The sequence below is a fragment of the Schistocerca americana genome, chromosome X (genome assembly GCF_021461395.2).
Source record: "Schistocerca americana isolate TAMUIC-IGC-003095 chromosome X, iqSchAmer2.1, whole genome shotgun sequence".
Classification (NCBI taxonomy): Eukaryota; Metazoa; Arthropoda; class Insecta; order Orthoptera; family Acrididae; genus Schistocerca; species Schistocerca americana.
In genome coordinates this window covers 520,886,343-520,909,465 of record NC_060130.1, presented here as the reverse complement: position 1 = coordinate 520,909,465, position 23,123 = coordinate 520,886,343, and the positions used below count along the sequence as shown (strand labels likewise).

Sequence of the window (23,123 nt, the reverse complement as noted above, 5' to 3'; positions counted from 1 at the left end):
TGGGTGGGGGGAACATGTGGTTCCACACTACATTGGTATACCATCACCTTGACCTTCTCAGGCAATGAACCGCCCTCAGAGACCATGATGAAGGCACCGGTAACGAATCTATGGTGATTTGGCTTCCTATGTGCATGACAGGCATAGTGTACACCCAGTCTCTGTATGTCCATCTTTTTAGAGATGGTTGCGAGACTCGGCTGTTCGATAGGGGATGTCAAATTAAATGCCTTTCAGCCGTCAATTTTCAATCTTATTTTATTGGGAAACCAGTTTCAGCGTTTTACTACGCCATCTTCAGTCCTCTGACCGACGTGTAGGAATAATCTACCTCGGTTTTGATCAAAACAGGGGCCAGCAATACTAATATTAGTAGATACTTAATCACAAGCGAGGTAGATTATTCCTACACGTCGGTCAGGGGCCTGAAGATGGCGTAGTAAAAAGCTGAAACTGGTTGCCTAATAAAATGAGGTTGAAAATTGATGGCTTGATATCGTTTAATTTGACATCCAAGTGTACACCCTGTCGCTCCAAGTTGGGGTGTAGATCATCATCAGATTGTAAGCAAAGGTCTCTGTGGAAAATTGTGCCCTGAACCATATTAAGACTTTTGTAGGGAGTGACAGTCACTGGTTTCTCACCTGGCTGTTACAAGCGAGCAGTGCTCGAGACTGGGCAGGGAATGCTGTTTTTATGAAAACTCAACCACTCTTTATTTTGGGGATGGCTGAAACTTCCCCAAACTCTTCCTCTACAGTTTCTATAAAGAATAAAGGCTTTGTGTCTAAGAAGGATTCCCCATCAGTCCCTGTGCAGACTAAGTCTTCGCGGGGTGAGTGCTATTTCTCTTCTTGCCATTTGCCCCTAGGTTCTTTTTGCAGTCAGGGGAGAGAACATTTTAGGGGCGTATCTCTCTATATTAAAAGAGGACTGTCCCTTCATAGAGACTGCTGGGGCTGTATAGTTCCCAATGGGAGATAACTTCATCAGCTTCATTTGTAGCTCATCCGCCATGGTGACACCCACTCTCAACAGGGGCTCTCCCCATTGGCGCCACCCAGCCTTATCAATGGCTACCTTGCCAGTTATCCGTTTCTGGGAGTCCCAGAGCCTCAATCACGATGGGTATATACTCCTTCACATACATGGGGAGTTTTCAGCTTAGCCACAAACAGTGCGATCCCTATGATGTCAGGGAACTACCATTATGCAGGTACTTGACGACACCCCACAACGAGATGGTTACCATGCTTGGTTTTGGGTGTATTACCTGATTAAAGGGACAGGTTCAAAGATGTAAGGGCACAAAGGTGGAGCATACAACGCATTTTGCGACCCTCCCTGCGTCATCCACAGTTCTGCAGAATTTTTAAGATTGGTGGCAGGTCAAGCCCAACAATGGGGACCATGTGTTTATCTAATGAATAGTTGTAGTAAATGCCGAAAATGGAGACTCGAATCCCAATCATAAACCAGATCCAAGCATGGTCTGCACGCAGATGACCATCCGATGGACAAGCAAAGGGGGATAGGATAGTGGAAGTACAAGCTTGCGGCATGGAAAGGAAGTTATGCTGCAAAGGCTGGAGCTCAGTGGTAACCATGCACATACTCACGAAAGAGTTGTGAGGAGGACAAAAATCATTAGCAGGTCGCATGTTGCCTGCGGGCGGCTGTTTGCACACCCCTGTCCTAAGTGAACTTGGGATGGAATGTGTATGCTATACCTCTCAGTTGGAGCATTCTCTTCCTAGTTTATTTCCCGGTTGTTTCTTACTAACAACTCCTGTAGCCTATCACTTCAACGATAGGATAATTATGCAGGTGTAATTATTAAAACAGACTGCCGTGTTAAGCATTACGACAGTTGCAACCGAATCTAACTCATTGGATAACGCTAAGTGTAGCTTCATCTCGCAAACTTGACGGCTCACCGAGGAATAACTTGAAAAGGAAACGAATTTATACGAAATGAGGTTGATGGGATAAGTTACTCATTTCGTGACTTAAATCATTTCTTCCATAATTATTTCCGTTTCGAAATCACCCCTACAATGTTAACAAACCCAGAACACACGTAACTGAAGATCTCTTCGGGTCGTTTTAAATACTTTGTTAACTCGAGGTCGCATTGAGGAATGTCCGCCATCCTACTCTGTCGTCATCCCGGCACTGATGCACTTCAGTCTTTAACTAGGACTCTACAATTTCTTCCAAAACCTCAATAATGGAATAAGAGGGCGCGCTGATAAGTAATGCCTTCGAATTTTTGTGTGAAAACTCTTAAAGCTTGTAACCTCCCCCTCACTTATCGACCTTAATGACAGTGAAAAATTAAACCGCGTGTACCTAATGGAAATTTGGGAAAAGCAATCGTCACCGAAGTCAATTTGTCGGTAAAGAGGGAGGAAAGGGTTACATCTAAATGAAAGGAAAAATGCAAATGAAACTGGTGGAAATTAATTTTGAAAAGGGGTAAAGTTAATAAAGAAAGTAAATGTGCGGCCGTTACGTTAACAATTAACTAGCGGTAATTAGATATTTGAGATTTGGGGGAAATTACGGTCACCAGTCCTAAGGACAATTACTATAGTAACTGAAAAAAGAAAGGTTATTACACATATAATTAGCACTAGAAGCGTGGCAACTGAAGGTTGACACGTGTAGTGTGAAAACTGAAAGTTTCTCAGAAGTAATAAATTTCGCTACGCTCTGGCTTAATTTAGCAAAAGAATTAATAAAACCGGAAAATCGAAAGTTAATTTAGTGACTGAAGTTAATAGTGAGCTTTCTTTCTGAAGCACATCGAAATTCAGTAAAATACGGTTAGTCTTGGACTACCTCAACAATCATTTCAAAAGCTACTTGAATCTACGCAATTTAGAAATAAGAGATTTAACTTTGAACTTGAATTAAATGATTCTGAACAATTAACAATAGTAAAATTTAGTACGTACCAAGCTGAGGTGCAGTCACAGGTAACTAAAATACGGTAACAAAACTCGCACTCTTAATTTGTGCTTGTGCAATCTAAATATTGTAGCCAGGTATGAATACCTTAACTGAACTTTGAAATTAAAGCAGTGAAATCGAATGATGCTGGCGTTTGAATTTCAACGACACTCGGGCTCATTTCGGAAAAGGAAGGGACCCTGCTTGGCAATGCAATTGGGACAATGAGCAACAAACGTTCATGCTAAGTTGCTTTAATTTTGTGATGCAACAATTTTAAAAGTTTGAAAAGCTGAGGTCTGCCATACAGTTCTAAAACTTTACGTGCTTCCAGTCTTCCTTGTTGGTTGATTGAAGGTTTGAAGCTGTCGATCGAGGAGGTGGCGACAGTCACTCATTGTCGGCCGTCGCTGTTGCAGAAGCTGGATGTTGGCGTGCCCTCTTCTCGACACGGTCACCAGACGAAACGGGCTCTTGATGTGCGCCAGCTAATGCTTCCCATCCGCGACACCATGTCGGAAACTATCATCGCAAGTCGAGCGCAATTACATGCTGCCAAACCCAGAAAGCGCGGCAACTCGCGGGAGCTTCACACAACACACCTGCTCCACTGCACCACCCCAGCCAGACTCCCTCTGCTCTGCCCGCGCTCCACGCGGCAGAGTTGACACTACCAAAGATCCTAAACACTTTGGTTCTCCACACGACCTATCGATGTAATGGTTCGATAGCATAGTTTCCCTAGGCCAGACTCAGCGTAAAAATACAAATAATCTTTACACAACAAACCAATTATACATCGACATAAATGCATATATATACAAATAGTAAAACAATTACAATATACGAAGACACAGAAACATCATATATTCAGGTAATAAAATAAGGAAAAAAATTATAGTACAACAGATGGAAATACGAGGATATGCATTTCCGGCTTTACAAGCTTTTTAAATGAAACAAACGCTATTAATATTCTGCACAATTATTTTTAATCTATACGTCTTTACATGTCAACATAATCTCCCTGGCAACGAAGACACTTCACTCAGAGATACCGGTTTATTGCTACCATCATTGCAGAATGTTTGACTTTTTCATGGAGCCACACACTCACCTCTGCTTGCTGTCTAAGTAAAGTTCTCGAAGGTGTTTATTAAGTTCTGGAAACAGATGAAAACCAGATGGGGCCAAGTCAGGACTGTATGGAGGATGCTCGATGACAGTGAACCTAAGGCGTCGGATTGTTGCAGATGTCGCAGTGCTCATGTGGGGCCTGGCATTGTTGACAACAGCACGCAGTTTCTCTTGCACCGACGTAGTTGCAGTACACACCACCATTTGACATGCTATAATTCTGAGGCTTCTTGCAGAAAATGGCTGCAAATATACAGATATGAAGAATAAAGTTGCAGAATGTTAATAACGTTTATTTTATTTAAGCCAGTTTTAAGAGTTTGCACATAATAGTTCGGAGACACTACTTTTCTTGCACCCCCTTATTGTTTCAGGAAGAGTATCAAAAAGAGAGAATAATAAAGTGCACAAATAACAGGAAATGAAACATGTCAGTTTCTACGAAGACTATACGGTGTAATATAACTTTAAAAAGCCTGTTATTAGGGTAGTAGCTCTGAGGCATCAGAGAAACGGTGATTAATTTTGATAATTTGTTAGTTACTCAAGACAGATATTTGGGGCCTGTAGGGACTGGTCGAGCTATGTTTCTGGTGCGGAAATACTGCAAGAATTCCATGTTCCATGCACGGCTTTGGAGTTATATCAGCAGATTTCTGAAACTAAGTCTTACAAGAGGGACCCGCTATAGATTTCTTACACAGTCGAAACTTCGCTTGGTGAAAGAAGGTAGAAAATGAGGGAAGACTTATTTTGTGTCAGGTGCCAAGAACCAATATTGTCCGAGAAAATGACAGTCAAACTTTCAATGATACTGCATCAGTTTGCAGGCATGGTGTTACACTAAGAGATTTTGCAGCGTAGTGGATAAGATCACAGTTTCAAATTTTTGCGTTCCATGTTCAAATTCAATGTGTTGTTATTTTTGTCGCAAAAGTATGTGACATCAGTGACATCAGTATTTTTGTGACATCGAGAAATACGATGGAATCATTTACAAAAGAAATAAGCCTTCCAAATGTTATTGAAATAAGATTTTATCGTCACAAATCTTGTATAACTTTGTGTTACTAATAGCAATTAAAAAGAAAAAACAGATAAATTGTAGCATAACAAATTTTGCTTTTATTTTTACTTTCACACTTCAAGAGATCCAGAGTATTCCCCAGGGCGATATCGATGGTAAAAACTTCGAAACATAAAATATTGAAGCATTACCAGCAACGTGTGATGGCACATATACCACAACCACATTCTTTAATGTGCTTATCACTAGGAAGACCAACTTAGTTAACATTGTTAAATACTTCGCGATCGGCAACCAAGCATATCAAAGCATCGTCTTGATGGTTGGAGCCTGCATCCAGGCAAGTATTTTATTAATTGCGTGGCTACTTGTGATTTCCGTTGGCTATGCGAAGAATCTAGGGCACTTCTGTAATGGACGAATGTAGTTCTTCACCTATCAGTTCAAATATGAGTCGTGTGGCTGACTGAACGGGATACACTTTGGCGGAGTTACTTTTAATGAACACGGCGACATTCCGATTTCATGGATAAACAGACCACCGTGTGCACAACCCACGAGTCAATAATGTGCAAAACTGGATCCGTTTCTGCGTAAGATCAAAGGGCTGAAATCAGGGATCATTGTGGAGTTTGAATTATGAAAAATCTTGCTGTTCCCAATAATTTATCAAACGTTAGCTTTGGATTGGTGCTGATGTATGTGGTGACACGTCGCTGCCAAATTCTGTGTTTGCCTTTGAATGAAGCGCACCAAGTGTTTGAAACTGTGAATTCAAAAATTTCTCACAGTAATGAGTCTGCTGCTGCTATTGGCCATTTCCATAGTGCTCGTGTAGCAACCACATGTCCATTGTTTCTAGTCTCTGTAAAACGATGTAACACCACACATTGATTATTTTATGTTTATTTCAAGTCAGTCCTCTGCTTGTCATCTGGATCTTCCACCGCAATAGCTAATTTGCACTTGTGAAGTAACGCTCTCGTACACTGCCCAGAGCGGAATAACACTTTCCGGAAAACTGTTATTAATTTTTTTGTTTGTCTCCATGACATCAGTGGCAGATTTTGTTCTCGAGTCCCACAAAACGTAAATCAGTCAATGGAATGGCATCATAATGAGTACAAATCAGCGACAAAATTTTCAAAGCTAATGAACAATACCTATCATCTCTTTCTGGACGGAGTTTTGTGACTTTACGTAAAAATGGAGCCAATTCGGTACATGAATAACTCGTGGGATGGGAAAAGCTACTCCTCGTTATACGAAGACCTGATTGTCGGTGAAATCGGAATATCGACGTGTTTATTAAAAGTAATTCCGCAGTAATGTGTGCAGTTCTGTTAAAAAAACACTTTTTGTATATGGTTGTATAAGATTTTTTAACATAAAATCAAATTTTAATAACATCTGAAGTGCTCATTCCTTTTGTAAATTATTCCATTGTATTTCTCGATGTCACAAAAATATTGAAGTCATTAACGGCTCATACTTGCGTGACGACAAAAGAAAAAAGTAACATAAGACTGGATTTGATCATTGAGCAAAATAATTCGAAACAATGATCTTGGAAACAACGACACCGATACGATTGGTTTAATGCAGAAAGTTGTACCTGATGAAGTAACAATTTTCATTGCCTGTTGAGTCAGGCTAGGTTGCAAGTGCCGTAATATTTAACACACCGGCAGTTATAAGGCAACCATTACGATTACGCGACACTTTTCGTCCTTTTGAATGAGAGTTTTGCTTAAGAATGACATGTTCGACACATTACTGTCAGCACATTTTGTTCCTCGTTTCATATTCTCATGACAACTACTTCTCCATTCATGTTATTAGAAGGTGGAATGGAACTTGCGTTGCAGCGATTCACTTGGTCAGTATTCTTTTGTGCTTTTGAGTCTTATTTTTCGTTCATTACGAAAGATTTTTTTGCACGGTTTGCTTTTATGATTCGAAATTGTATGTTGTTCGCTGCTTCTTAAATTCAATTGCAAAACGCGAATAACTCCAAACAGTGTTATTTTGTCTTTTAGTTTGTGTTATTATATATTAGGAGTGGCGCCAATGCAAGCATTCATAAGGAATAATGTCTTCAAGTGTATAATATTAACCTGGGTTTTATTTACTCATAACTTAATCAGTGTCTTTCGATGCTAAAAAAGCGATTCCCTTCCGGAGCGTTATTTTGTTGTTTGCACTTTGCTTACGGCAGGAAATCAAAAATACCTACTACAGCTATTAAAGAGTAGATCCGAATACATTATTTTCCTGCTCTTAATTTATGATGTTCGAGATGCAGTCTGTGCATTTTGACATTATTCCTAACTGAGCCTTAGACCCAGTTCACACTTACAGAAATTCGAATAAAACTCATTTGCCTAAACTAGGTATTTCTCCAAGTCAATACAGAGGCAGCCAGCGTCATAGCGTCTTCAAAGGGAGGCGTTTCCCAGTTCCAGTGAGCTCAAGAAACACATCGGCTGAACGAACGTATTCTCCCTGCACTAGTCTAATGAGTGTGGAATACGTTTGGCAATAATAGTAGTATAAGTAATATAGTGACTTCCCGGACTGATTCAGGATTATCCTGGTAAATTCAGTCGATATTTTCTTGTGATTTAGATTCAATATTCTGGATTATTCTCACTTACGGGATGACACAGTGGTCCAAGTAACTCGTTACAACAAGAAATTCAGCTTACTTCGCCATTTACGTTGCAAATTCTCCGTCTCCGCCATCATTTTCGCAACAAGGGAGTGGTGTTTGATGTAATGTGTTAGCTTAGCGATAAAGTGTTTGCGTTTCAAGCTGAAGAACTTCATTTTTGCCTATTCTGTGGAAGAACCACTAGCAGGCAGCTCGAAAATTAGTAAAAAAATCCTAAGGCACCTCTCCCGTAAGTTTTATCGCTACATTGATTCTGTACCCTGCAGATCTAAAGCTAAAAAATCTCTGAATCGCACACTAGTTACGCCTACTGTTTCTTCCATTACAAATTGTATTGATTTAAAGGTGGCACTGACTGATTTGTTATCTACATACCGTAATGTCCTACTCTTACTGTTACATTTGTATACTTTCGTGGTAGTCCCGTAACGCGACTTCATTATGACTGTGAACTTTACGGAGCAATGATTGTTTCGATGCCAAAAGTGCGTATTATGCTGCTAATACTCTGGTTTATTAAAAGAGATTTTTCTTAAAGTTAACATGATAAGATGTAATTCATTTACATTAGTACAGTGCATAATAAATGGTGTTTTTTCGTAGTTTATTGATCACAGCACATAAAAATAAGAGAGAAAGTAAACAGAAGCAATATATTCTCCGACATCATCGAAATGAGTCTGACCAATGCTTGGATACATTTTCGACTTCACGTATGTAGACAGTATGTTGGTAGCACTTCGTCTACTTACATGTCTGTGTTCACAGACAATAAAGTTGTGGAGTTCAGCTTAACGATGAGACGAGGTGTCTCGCGAATTCTGTCCCCGACTGTATTTAAGGCAAACTGTTCATCATATCTGGTCTAAAGTTAGTTCACTGTGTTAAACACAGTACTCAATTTTTGCTGATGCTGATTTGCGTCTTCATCTTATTGGACCGGCTTTATTTGGATTCCTGAAAGCGTCAAGTAACTGCAGAAGTACAGCAAGAGAAAGTAACACGCTCATAACTGTTCACGGTACATACTGTGTAATCGGTCTGATGAATAGTGTCAGAAGCTCCATTAGGCTCTTCACAGGTGATGGTGTTGTATTGGTGAGGAAAATGCCAGAAAACTGTAATATAGGAAGACCAACAAAGGATCGACAGTTGGTGCACGAACAGGCAATTTACGCTCAACAGATATAAACGTAACGTATCGCACATAAATTGGCGGAAAGGACATTTATTTTTCAATAAAAATATTAGCAGTAACTCACTGGAAGTAGGAACAGCGGTAAACCATCTATGAGTGTCTCCCTAAAATGAAACAACCAAGTGAATGCCACGCTGAAATTGTTTGGAAAGGTCGTAACGAATCGTATTAGGGGCGATCAAAACTTTACGTTTCATGGCACTGCTGCAGCGTATATGCTACGCAGTACGATTCCGATTCGGGTATAAAGTACCGACGTTTAGGCAATGGATTAGTATGACTTTCCGACATACGTGCGGTAAACGCCGAAACGCGAACCGTGCCGATGTTATTACCAAATGCTTCCAAACAGAACCAACGTTCCGTTATCTTTTCCTTCACTACCGAATGACAAACATGTGTAAACATTCACTGGAAAACGAAGGATGTGTATCGTGCGGCATGCCTGCCAAAAACCATTGTTGTGGAATGGTGCGGCAAGCTGTTGATGGCAACACATTCCTTGAGCGTAGTGTCTCAGGCAGCGCCACTACTCGGCAGCAGAGTCGAAAGCGTCGAAGATGTATTGGTGTCAGCCATCGTCCCCTCATCCCAAGAAGTTCAAGAGCCAGCCATCTGCTGGAAAGGTGATGCTCACTCTGTTCTTTGATTACCAGGGACCATTGCTTATTGATCACAAGGAATCTGGCGCCTCCATCACTAGGGAAACGTACTGCGCAACGCTAGAGAAATTACGGCATACAGTTAAGGTGAACGTCCGTAAAACTACGACAAGGAGTGCTGCTGCCTCATGATGACGCACGTCCCCGTATCGCAGAAGTTACTCCCGCGTAGGAGACACTGGAGCACCCGCCCTATGGTGCTGACCTCTCTCCATGCGATTTTCACGCCTTCGGTCCCTTAAAAAAGGCCTAGAATGGTCGACGATTCCCATCGGACGAGGATGTGGAGGGATGATTGCCTCAATGCTCACTGCAATTTTGCCTCATTGGCATGCCGATACTCGACTGTATGGCATTCGAACGCAAACTTTTTGATGACTCCTTGTAATACACCTCTAAAAAGTGTAGCTAACAAAACCCATGTTCTGCCGATTCTTGGATATTTATAGTCAGACTGGGACGTTACTACGCAGAATTGCTTGCGGAAATAGAGTTGATTCCAATGAAGAGAGGCGCGTTCTTCCCAGGTTGATTTGGAAAGCGCGACAGCGTCATGGAGATGTTAATAAACCGTCAGTGGAAGGCGCTACAAGAAAGGCGTTGTGAAACATGGAGAGGTTTACTTCTGAAATTCCGAGAGCATGTGCTCCAATAGGTCTCAGGAATCACATTGTTTCTTCTCACGCACATCTTGCAAAATGAACATGATGGTAAGATCAGAGAAATTCAGTCTCATAGAGAAGATCAAGGACAGTCGCTCATCACAATAACTACTCACGAATGAACAGGGAACTAATACTATCTTCCGTTACACGCCTTTCTGCGGAGTATAGATGTAGCTGTAGGTGGAAATCTTGACTTAAACGTGAAGACCTAACGCCGTCGAAAAAATTCTACGAACTTATCTTTAAGTGATGTAAGAAGTCTCGTTCAGACAAATGGAGGTTCCACCAGTGTATGCAAAGTGATGTTGGTTGGAAGTGGGGTCACACGAAGTGACAACTAATGTTCCAGACAATATATCTAAAAATACTAGTTCTGGCTGATAGCTCTTTAGCATGGTATGAGATTTGAAAGCAGGCTGTTTTTATTCAGGCTTTCGAGGCCATGCCACTGAAATCATCAGCAATGTGCTGCGAATGAGTCACGTCTATTAGCTTTTGAGGCAGTATTTATTGTTGATACCGTAAGGTTGTCAAACATCGGGCATTTCAGCAGTTCTGTGAAAGTTGGTTCCAGACCCGTTTCCCGAGTGCGTTAAATACTGACGCATGAATTTCTTGCATGATATTTAGGACCGGCTAGCACACATAATTTTTGTTTCAGATTACATGGACATGGGGGAATGCTGGCGAGAAGAACTAGACACACGGCTGCTGGAGGAAGAAGTGTTCAGGCTGTACGAACAAGTAGAACCACTATATATCATGCTCCACGCTGTTGTTCGCCACCATCTCGCCAACTACTATGGCGACGACATTGTCGACCGCAAAGAGCCAATACCAGCACATCTCCTAGGTAAGTGGCCATACTTAGTAACTTCAGCAAATCATCTATAATTCGAATGCTGTTGCCTCTGAAACCAGCCTGTAGCGATCACAACGATACTTCGCCATGTGTTTTGCATCGTCGTACAAATTGGTTGACCTCTGAAACTAATTCTCGTTCACTGTGAAGGCACAGAACAATATTTAGGCCCTTTAGTCTCATCTCTTTTATTTAAAGCTCTAATTTCTACTTTTTCCATGGCAATCCTGTAAACTAACCTCAAAGTGCAACGCGTAATTGCACCAATGGAAAACTAGCTTTTTTCTCTCCAGAAATTTTCCTTAGTTGCATCGACTGTATGAAGATGTTCTCCAGAGGCCAGAAAACTCATAAGATACTACCTAAATACTTTGTCCTGAACGTGCAGCACCGTATATATTCAGAGTAATCCCAAACTCCAAGGACAAACTTTTAGAGATTTCTCAGGATAATATCACGGTAATGTGATACACTATGCGATCAAAAGTATCCGGAACCCTAAATCCATACGTTTTTCATATTAGGTGCATTGTGCTGCCACCTACTGCCAGGTACTCCACATCAGAGACCTCAGTACTCATTAAACATCGTGAGAGAGCAGAATACGGCGCTCCGCAGAACGCACGGACTGCGAACATGGGCAGGTGATTCGGTGTCACTTGTGTCATACGTCTGTACGCGAGATTTCCCCACTCCCAAGTATCCCTAGGCCCACTGTTTCCGATGGGACAGTGACGTGGAAACGTGAAGGGACACGTACAGCACAAAAGCATACAGGCCGACCTCGTCTGTTGACCGACAGAGACCACCGACAGTTGAAGAGGGTCGTAGTGGGTAATAAAACAATGGCTCTGAGCACTATGGGACTCAACTGCTGTGGTCATAAGTCCCCTAGAACTTAGAACTACTTAAACCTAACTAACCTAAGGACAGCACACAACACCCAGCCATCACGAGGCAGAGAAAATCCCTGACCCCGCCGGGAATCGAACCCGGGAACCCGGGCGTGGGAAGCGAGAACGCTACCGCACGACCACGAGATGCGGGCGTAGTGGGTAATAGGCAGACATCTATCCAGACCATCACACAGGAATTCCAAACTGCATCAGGATCCACTGCAAGTACTGTGCCAGTTAGGCGGAAGGTGAGAAAACTTGGATTTCATGGTTGAGCGGCTGCACGTAAGCCACACATCACGCCGGTAAATGCCAAACGACGCCTCGGTTGGTGTAAGGAGCTTAAATATTGCACGATTAAACAGTGGAAAAACGTTGTATGGAGTGACAAATCACGGTACACAATGTGGCGATCCGATGGCAGGGTGTGGGTATGACGAATGCCCGGTGAACGTCATTTGTCAACGTGTATAATGCCAACAGTAAATTTCGCAGGCGGTGGTGTTATAGTGTGGTCGTGTTATTCGTGGAAGGGGGTTGCACCCCTTGCTGTTTTGCGTGGCACTATCCCAGCACAGGCTTACATCGATGTTTTAAGCAAGTTCTTGCTTCCCACTTTTGAAGAGCAGTTCAGCGATGGCGACTGCACCTGTCAACACGATCGAGCACCTGTTCATAATGCACGGCCTGTGTGGATTGTTTGAGGGAAGAGACCCCAACAGCGAGGTCATCGGTCTCATCGGATTAGGGCAGGACGGCGAAGGAAGTCGGCCGTGCCCTTTCGGAGGAACCATCCCGGCATTTGCCTGGAGCGATTTAGGGAAATCACGGAAAACCTAAATCAGGATTGCCGGACGCGGGATTGAACCGTCGTCCTCCCGAATGCGAGTCCAGTGTGCTAACCATTGCGCCACCTCGCTCGGTGTGGTTACACAACAATAGCATCCCCGTAATGGACTGGCCTGCATAGAGTCCTGACCTGAATCCTATATAACAACTTTGGGGAGTTTTGGAACGCCGACGTCGTGTCAGGTCTCACCGACCGACATCCATACCTCTTCTCAGTGCAGCACTCCCTGAAGAATGGGCTGCCATTCCCCAAGAAATTTTCCAGCACGTGATTGATCGTATGCCTGCGAGAGTGGAAGCTGTCATCAAGGCTAAGGGTGGGCCAAGGCCATATTGAATTCCAGCATTACCGATGGAGGACGCCACGAACTGGTCAGTCATTTTCATCCAGGTGTCAGAATACTTTTTATCACATAGTTTATAAGGGCTCTGTGGTTACCGGTACCTCGACACAGAGTAGCAATCTAATTAGAATTTGCTCAGTTTATTACCACAATTATCTTTCTTTCTGTAACGATACTTGTACAACAGTGAAATAGGATGTAATATGCTGTCACGAAAATATACACCTCTGCAAAAAGTCAATAATTTGAAACTATTGTACTTCTAAAAAATAAACTTAATATTTGCCTTGGTAATTGGATCAAAATTTTCTAATGATATGAGAATAGAATATTGATTTGCGAGGTAAGTGTGCCTTCACTATGAATTTTTAAGTCTTTTTTTATGGCTAAATACACATTTTCACGAATACACGGAGCATCGAAAAAAGTAGAAATACAATTTCTTTATTCGAAAACGATTTGGAAATGACTTATGCGCATTATTCAATATCTTCTTTATTAAGATACTAATTGTATACTGAGCGTTGTTCTAGTACGTATTTATTCCAATCTTCCATTAAAAAAAAATTCTTTATTCAACATTAATATTTATACAAAGGAACCCACCACCTTAGTGATTAGTGGGTCATAACTATTCTACAATGTTAGATATTCAGCAGCTAGTTCTATTTATTATTATATGGTACTATGTTTATTATTGTGAACTACAGACAGAATACTACAGGATAATAGGCAGACTACAGCTATTGATCTATTCTACTTGCTAATTGTTAGTTTCTTCCTACTTGTTAATTCCTAACTGCCTGCAGCGTTACAGGAGTGTCAGCATAGATATAAACCTACTACTTTAGGCCCTGCTCATCGAGCTAGTCCCGATGAGCGTGCCCCTGACACTGGGCTGGCCAAGATTGTTTGTCACTGCAGGTTCCTAACTTAATATCTGTATCTAAAGCTACAACTACTGTACTAACCTACATCAATTCCGGTGCTTTAGTCCTAATTAGTGTACCCCGATCCCCCTAGACCTGCACGTGGCGGATTGCAACTGAAAAGTCGACCTGTCCACGCACAGGCGGTATAGGATAAGGGTAATTGGACACATTCGGTAAATGTCGTTAATCGTGAAAGTCCCTCAGGTATCCCGTAATGGGACACATTTGGTATATGTCGTTAATCGTGAATATCACTCAAGTATGCCGTCAGTACTTTTCGTGATATCTCATTTGCCAGTTTGTTTAGAGTTTCAAAAGTTCCTTCGTGTCTTAATAAGTCATATGTGTTGTTATGTGGAAGCTGTTGTCTTAGTGTCACTGCTACATCATCGAAAAGGGGGCACTCGTAAACCACATGGTCGGGAGTGCCCTCCGAAGCACCACAGTCACACTCGGGTGTAGCCTTTTTCCCAAACCGACACAAGTATGTCGGGTAGGGCCCATGACCAGTGAGAAAATGTATTAGACCCCGCGTTGGCTCGAAGTACTTCATCCCTAGCCTTTCTTTTACATTTGGCAAGATCCCGAAGGTTCTTCTGCCAGTTTCTTCTATTTCCCAAGACTGCTGCCATAAGTCCTCGCCCCTTCTACGTATTTCTCCCTTGTCCCTTACCAGTGCTCCCAGGATGTTCTCTATTTTCGCGTTGTTCCCCTTCTTGACCCAATACCATGCTACTTGTTCTCAAATTTTTATATCTAAAGGACAGAGCCCCATTATTATTAAAAGTGCACTTCCTGGAGATGTTCTGTACGCCCCTATAGATCTTAAAAGCATGTTTCTTTGTACTCTTCTCACTGCCATGGCAGGCTCCACCCTCGTGAGCCTATGTGCCCAGACTCCCGATCCGTAACCCACTACGGTCGTTAATATGCTATTATGGTACAACTTGATTAGGTGTGGCGGAAGGTGAAATCGTTTATGGCCTATTCAGGTAAGGTTGTTTAATAATTGTAATGCTTTTTGGGTTACAGACTCAATGTGCCTTCCAAAGTTCCACCTTTCATCGATGATGACGCCCAGGTAGTGAGTCTCCTGTCGTCTTATAACTGGTGAACCTCCAATTCTGACTGTAGTGTTCCTTACCAGCTGTCCCTTCAGTAATAAGTACGTCGATTTTGTTGGTGAGATCGTCATCTTGGTATTTGTGCACCACAGTTGTAATTTGGTCATTGCTCTGTCTATTTTTGGCTCGATGTCCTCGCGGCTCCGGCCGCCGACCAGCAGAAGGAGGTTATCCGCGTAGGCTATCACCTCTAGCACTTCTTCACTCTGTTCCAAACTATCTAAAAGCGGTTCCATATGGATGTCCCAGAACAGGGGACCTAAGACGGAGCCCTGGGGACATCCCTTAGTTATAGATTTTCCTACTCTGCCGCTAGGGGATGATAGCCAGACCTCCCGCCCTTCACAATAGCTCCTCAGGCAACCATATAGCGACCCTGGACACTCCTTCTCCCGCAATCAGGAGAAGAGCGATGGCCACCATAGGTTGTCAAAGGCGCCACTGATGTCAACCATGATGCCAACAACGTACTTGTATGGGGTAGAGTCGCAGACCTCAGCCGCCAGAGCGATCACCCAGGCCTGAAGCCGAACTGCCTGCCACTCATCCCACACAGCACTCGGTGTGCAGTCAGTCTGTCAGCTAGCAGTTTTTCAAATAATTTGCCAAGGATGTTCACTAGGCAAATCGGCCTATAGGACTCGACATCCGCTGGATCCTTGTTGGGTCCCTTTTTGATTATCACAACGTTTGCCTCTTTCCAGATTTTCGGGAATTTTTCCTGTCTTAGGCACTCATTGTATAACTGGGTTAGTGGTGCCACCGGTTGAGGTGCCAGGAACTGCACCACGTCCGCCACCATGCCGTCTGGGCCGGGGGCTTTTCCTGTTTTTAGTGCTTTGATGTGGCCAGCCACCTCCTCTTCAGAGAAGGGGTAGACTGCCCTGTTGTTAGCTATTCTATCCAGATCTTGATTTCGTAATTGGGACTGGCCCTCCGTGTCGCTGGCCTCATCGTCATCAGGCAGCAGGGACCAGAGAAGGACCTCGGCAGTCTCCTGCCAGGACTCCGTCATCCCATCCCCGCGCCTGACCGTTGATAGCATCATTGGGGATCGGATCTTTTCCCTTACTAGTTTGTAGGGTACTCCCCATGGATCCAAGGCCAGCTGGTCCAGCACAAATCTTTCCCAACTGCGTATTCTGACTTCTTTCAGTTCTTTTTGAAATCTGTCTTTTGCCTCCCGGTATAGCAGTAACCATCTTTGCTTTTCCCACCAGACGACACTGCGCTGGTAGTGCCTCCTCAGCCTTCTGACAGACCGACGCATTTCCTCAAGTTCAGCTGACCATGGTGACGGGGAGGCCGCCATGGCCCTCCTCCTGGTTGGAACAGCTGCCTTAACCGCTCTGGTAACTGCGCCTACCAGTTCTTCGGCCCGCTTGTCTATGTCCAGGTCCTGTTGTGCGTCACCTTCTGGCAATGGAGGAATGTCGCACTCTCTCGCTAGTCTCTCCCAGTCAGCTCTCTTGAAGTCCAGTTGCAGCTCCCACCCTGCGGCCCAGTGACAGCCTCCATTTCCTAGGCTGAACATTATAAGATTATGGTCACTTGTCGTAGCGTTCTCTCTGACTTCCCAACAATTCTGTATGATGTTGGCAGAATTTGGTGTAACTAACGTTACATCTATATTGGTGCCGCCCCCCCCCCCCCCCCCCGCTGCATAAGTGGGTGGGTTGCCAGGTCTATTTGCAACCACAAGTTGTAAAGCCATAATCATATCCTCCACTTTTTCGCCATTTTCATCTCTTGTGCCACTGTACCACAGGGGGGATTTTGCATTTATATCGGCTGTTATAACCAGTTTGCGTCCCCGCAACGCCGTGGCTACTCTGGTTAGCTGATCCAGATGTTGTTCAATGTTATCTCCGTATTGAAAATACATATTTATAAAGGTTATAATTCCCATGGGAGCCTGTACCTCCACGACATTGCAGTGACTGGTGGAAAATTGTGCAAGTGTTGTTACACGTAGAGACTGGTTTGTGATGACAATTGCCGCTTTGGGGGCTTCCCCACTACTAACTATTTGCCATGTAGCGGCTGCAAATGAAAGTTTCCCAGCTTGAGAGTACGGCTCCTGCAAGCAGAGTACGTCAAGCCTCTTCTCCTCCACCTCTCTTCGGAGCTCCTGCATCACAAGTCTGCTGTTATGCGTGTTTAGTTGTCCAATCTACCATTAGCCAATCTCCTCCTGTTGTAACTGCGACCAGGACGGTCGCGGGGTAGCAATGGCGGAAAGCGCGGTGGGACCCACGGAGAGGCCCGCGAACAACAACACAACGGGAGAGGATGGACACGACCAACGAAGGACGGAACGAATACAAGATCGAACAACGGAGTCACAAGGAAGCAAACACGTCTACTCGTACACAGAACAAGGTAGTAAGCTGTCTAGCGCGAAGCGAGGCGTAAAGCGACGTACGCGATATCAGACTGGCTAGCTGATTGAGAGGCAGGCGCTTAAGTACGCTATCGGGGGGCGCCGCAATTGGCCGCTGGGACTTCGTGTTCCACTGTGGCGCCCTCACACTAAAAGCGGGCCAGGAGGCGCACGCCGCCACAGCTTACGGCGCGATGGTGCAGAGACCTCTATGTGTCTTTGACGTCCATGACGTCTGACGCGGATTCAAATTCCGCGGCGCGCGGTACCAGATCCATCCCCCCTGAAACTCGCGCGTGGGGGTGAAAATTCCCCGGACGGTGCCCAGGTGGGCGGCAGTGGGAAGAGGAACTGGGCGTATCAACCGCAATTGGCGGGGAGGAAGGGACGCCCGAAGTATCCATGACAGCCGATTCAGAGTCCAGGCCGGGGTAGGGAGCCGCCGATCCACCCGGGGACGTAGAGGGCCGGCGGCAGGCCCGCGGGGAGACGACAACCGGGGGTTGGGGCGGTGACTCGAGGACCACGTCCGTACCTGAAGGAGGTAGGGAAAGAGGCGGTGGCCCGAGTCCCGTGCCAGCACGAGGGCGGAGCTGATTATGATGGCGGCGCTCCAACCCTTTCGACGTCTGCACCGACGTCACACGCCGCCCGTGGGCCGCGACGATCGTGGCGGGCGTCCAACCCGCCTTGCGCCCGTACTCGCGGGCCCACACGGCCGTGCCAGGGGCCTACCGCTGCGAGGGTCGGAAGTGGGGGCGGGAGGAGGACGGCATTAGCAAATGGAGCAGGGTCCGCGGCTGTCGCCCATGAAGGATCTCTATCTGGCTGCGTCCGTCAATTGGCGTAGTGTGATAGGCGCTCAAAAACAGGGTGAGAGCCGACGTGGTTGAAGATGTGTCGACCGCCTTAGTCAACTGGTGTTTAAAACTGTGGACAAGCCTCTCCGCCGCGCCATTGGACGTTGGGTGGAAAGGGGGGCTACGGATATGTTTGATACCATTGGCCTGACAGAAGTCGTGGAAGGGGGATGCTGTGAATTGGGGACCAATATCGGAGACCAACGTGTGGGGCAGGCTCTGAGTGCCGAGAACCTGGGCCAGGGCCGTGAATGTAGCCTCCGTGGTGGTGGATGCCATTCGGACGACATATGAGTACTGGGAGTAGGCATCAACGATGAGTAAACACATGGACCCCAAAAATGGGCCGGCAAAATCGATATGGATGCGATCCCAGGGCCGGCGAGGCACAGGCCAGCGTGAAAACGACTGAGGGGGGCTTGCCTGGTCACGCGCACAGACAGTGCACCCACGGACCAGTCGCTCAATATCGCCATCGATGCTGGGCCAATACACATGCCGGCGAGCCAAAACTGTCATACGGGACATACCCCAGTGCCTGCGGTGTAACAAACTGAGCACCTGAAGCTGCAATTCCGGAGGGATGACCACCTGGTGGGCATCCGACTCCGTGGCCAACAGGACATCATCGACCATGGTGAGTCTGTGGGACAGGTGGCGCCAGGGGCTGAAATTGGACTGCATCTGACGAGTAACATGGGATGGCCACCCGTGGACCACTTAGCTGAGAACCTGCTGCAAGACAGGGTCGCGGCGGGTAGCCGCAGCAACGTCAGCAGCCATAAGAGGAAGACTATCCAGCGTATCCTGGCGGGCGGAACCAATGTGAAAGCAGAGGACCTCCTGTTGGTCAAAGGCAGGATCGGGGCCTGCTGGGAGACGTGACAAAGCGTCCACATTAGCATGGTGGGCAGTGGGCTTATACCAGATGGTGTAAGCGTAATTATGTAAAAACAATGCCCAGCGCTGGAAACGTTGAGCCGTCCGCTCGGGAAGGTGAGAGTGGGGTCCGAAAAGTGTAACCAAGGGTTTATGGTCCGTCAGGAGGGTGAACTTTGCCCCAAAGAGATAGGTGTGAAACATTTGGACGGCGAACACGAACGCCAGGGCCTCCTTTTCAACCTGGGAGTAGTTCTGTTGTGCTGGGGTCAACTTCTTAGAGGCATAAGTGATGGGCTGTTCGGAGCCATCGGCATCCCAGTGCGCGAGGACGGCTCCAATGCCGTATGCCGACGCATCAGCTGCCACAACCAAGGGGCGGTCCGGAGAGAAGGGAGTAAGGCAAGGGGCGAACTTCAGCATCGCCTTTAAATGGAGAAAAGCCTGGTCACAGGCAGGAGTCCAAACAAAAGGCAACCCTTTGCGACGCAAGTGATTGAGGGGTTGAGCAATGGAGGCAGCCTGGGGCAAGAACTTTAAGTAATAAGTTATCTTGCCCAAAAACGCCTGCAGTTCAGGTAAGTCCTTGGGACGAGGAAGGGCCTCAATGGCCGCGACATTACGACCCAAAGGGGGAATGCCATCTTTGCTAAGCCAGGGGCCTAAGTATTCCACTTCCGGTTGAAAAAAACAACACTTGTCCAGCCGACAGCGTAGACCAGCAGACTGCAGAGCGTGAAATAAGGCGCTGAGGTTTTGCAAATGTTCCTGGCGGGAACGCCCGGTGACCAAGATGTTATCCAGATAATTCACACATGCAGGGATAGGCTGTGTAAGCTTCTCCACGAATCGCTGGAAAATGGCCGGCGCCGAAGAGACACCAAAGGGAAGGCGCTTGTACTTGTTGTTGTTGTTGTTGTGGTGGTGGTGGCCTCGTTTGATGCAGCTCTCCATGCTACTCTATCCTGTGCAAGCTTCTTCATCTCCCAGTACTTACTGCAACCTACATCCTTCTGAATCTGCTTAGTGTATTCATCTCTTGGTCTCCCTATACGATTTTTACCCTCCACGTCGCCCTCCAATGCTAAATTTGTGATCCCTTGAGGCCTCAGAACATGTCCTACCAACCGGTCCCTTCTTCTTGTTAACTTGTATCACAAACTCCTCTTCTCCCCAATTCTACTCAATACTTCCTCATTAGTTATGTGATCTACCCATCTAACTTTCAGCATTCTTCTGTAGCACCACATTTCGAAAGCTTCTATTCTCTTCTTGTCCAAACTATTTATCGTCCATGTTTCACTTCCATACATGGCTACACTCCATACAAATACTTTCAGGAACGACTTCCTGACACTTAAATCTATACTAGATGTTAACAAATTTCTCTTCTTCAGAAGCGCTTTCCTTGCCATTATACAATCCGAAAGGCGTGTTGATGAACATGATGTTCTGAAATTCGGCATCCAAGGGCAACTGGTGGTATGACTCAGCCAGATCGATCTTGGAAAAATACTCTCCCCAGGCAAGCTTGGCAAGAAGGTCTTCCTGTCGGGGAATGGGGTAAGTGTCAACGAGGGACTGAGCATTGACTGTAGCGCCGAAGTCCCCACACAGCCGAAGGGACCCATTGGGTTTCCGTATGACCACCAGTGGTGTCGCCCATGCACTGTAAGTTACAAGTTCCAGCACGCCAGCGGCCTGGAGCCGATCAAGTTCCTGCTTGACCGCTGGCCGTAAGGCCACCGGAAGGGGCTGGGCCCGGAAAAAGCGAGGCTGTGCATCTGGCCATAGTGTGATGTGCGCCTGAAAGCCGGAAGCACATCCGAGATCCGGTGCAAACAACGACGCAAAAGCGGAGCACAGATCGTTCAAGTCCTGAAAGGGAACAGCCGTGGAAACGACCTTAACTTCGTCGGAAATTGAAAAGCCAAACAGGTTGAAACGCATCCAGGCCAAAAATATTCGAAGCCGACGGATGGTCGACGACAAAGAGGGTAAGGAGCCGTGGAACACGCTTGTACGTCGCCTGGACGACGAGCTGCCCACGAAGGGGAATGGAACCGTCTCTGTAGGCGACCAAACGGCGGGAGGGAGGCGACAACGCAGGAGAGCCCAACCGTGTATATATCGTCATATTAATCAGGGAGACGGTGGCCCCAGTGTCGACCTGAAAACTGACATCCTCTGTGAAAATGCGGAGCGTGAGGAAAAGCTTCTCCGCTGATGGGTCATCCTGTGGGACGACCGATTGCCGAGCATGGACAGTATCTTGAGGCCCAGGAGGCGCAGGACTGGATCGTGTCGAGCGACTACGACAAACCGATTGGATGTGGCCCTCCTTGTTACAGAGCGTGCCCGTTTTCCAACGATGGGGACAATCAGCCCGAGAATGTGCAGTAAAGCACTGTGGGCAAGATGGAAGTGGGCCGCGCGACCGGCGACGAGGGGCGACCAAAGGCGCCGACGCCATAGAGATGTCGGAACACGAGGAGTCCCGACGGCGCTGGCCCCTGTCGGCCGGGCCACGTCGACGTCGCGAGGGCGGAACTCGCCGTGACGCCGCGATCGCTGCCACTTGCGGTCGCGCCATAAGACGCTCGTTAGCCGCTTGAGCAATTTCAAAGGAGTGGGCAATGCGGAGAATCTCTTACAAGGAGGGGTTGTCGAATTTCAACGTCACAGTACGGACCTCAGGGTCGGGAGCCAGCTGAACCACCACTTCCCGGATCAGGGAGTCGGCATACGAAGCCTTACACTGCTGATTGGTGCACGTCAAATCACATTGACGGCTGAGACCTTGCAAGTTCAAATGGTTCAAATGGCTCTGAGCACTATGGGACTCAACTGCTGAGAGGTCATTAGTCCCCTAGAACTTGGAACTAGTTAAACCTAACTAACCTAAGGACATCACAAATATCCTTGCCCGAGGCAGGATTCGAACCTGCGACCGTAGCGGTCTTGCGGTTCCAGACTGCAGCGCCTTTAACCGCACGGCCACTTCGGCCGGCAGACCTTGCAAGTCCGTGACCCAGGAACGATACGATTGACCAGGGTGTTTATGGTACTAGTGGAACTCCAGGCGAGAGGCGACTACATGGTAGCGTTGGGAATAACAGTTTGTCAGCAAAAGGCAAAAATGGCTCTGAGCACTATGAGACTTAGCATCTATGCTCATCAGTCCCCTAGAACTTAGAACTACTTAAACCTAACTAACCTAAGGACATCACACAACATCCAGTCATCACGAGGAAGAGAAAATCCCTGACCCCGCGGAATCTGACCAGCAAAAGGCAGATCTCCTGGAAAGAGAGAGCCACAGGATCGGACAACAGTGCTAACTTGCGGAGAAGAAAGAACGTGTCCGGAGAGTCCCAAGACAAAAAGAACAACCGCTGCAAGGAGTCGTCCGTGACTTGAAAAGCCGTGGAAATGTTGTTTCAGCCGTTGTAAGTAGGATTCCCAGTCCTCTTTAGCGTCATTAAAGGGTGGAAACGACGGCGGACGCGGGAAAGCATCGGACACCCGAGGACTCTGAAGCTGGTGCGGTAACGCGTCCCAGGCATCGACTTTGTCCGTTAGCAACTGCAGCGACTTTTGTAAGATGTCTAACTGGAGCTGCTGCTGCTGCATGAGCTGCTGCTGTTGCTCCAGCAGACAGACCAACTTCGCCTCC

The 23,123-nt window shown here is 46.2% G+C and overlaps 1 protein-coding gene across 1 annotated transcript in view; it reads left to right on the top strand.

The window, feature by feature from the left end:
• Positions 1-23,123, top strand: part of LOC124556619 (angiotensin-converting enzyme-like) — a 178,641-nt gene that overhangs the window by 61,395 nt on the left and 94,123 nt on the right. Inside the window, exon 3 of the mRNA XM_047130586.1 lies at positions 10,980-11,171. Coding sequence (XP_046986542.1) covers positions 10,980-11,171 — 192 coding nt within the window. The remainder of the gene's footprint in view (positions 1-10,979; positions 11,172-23,123) is intronic.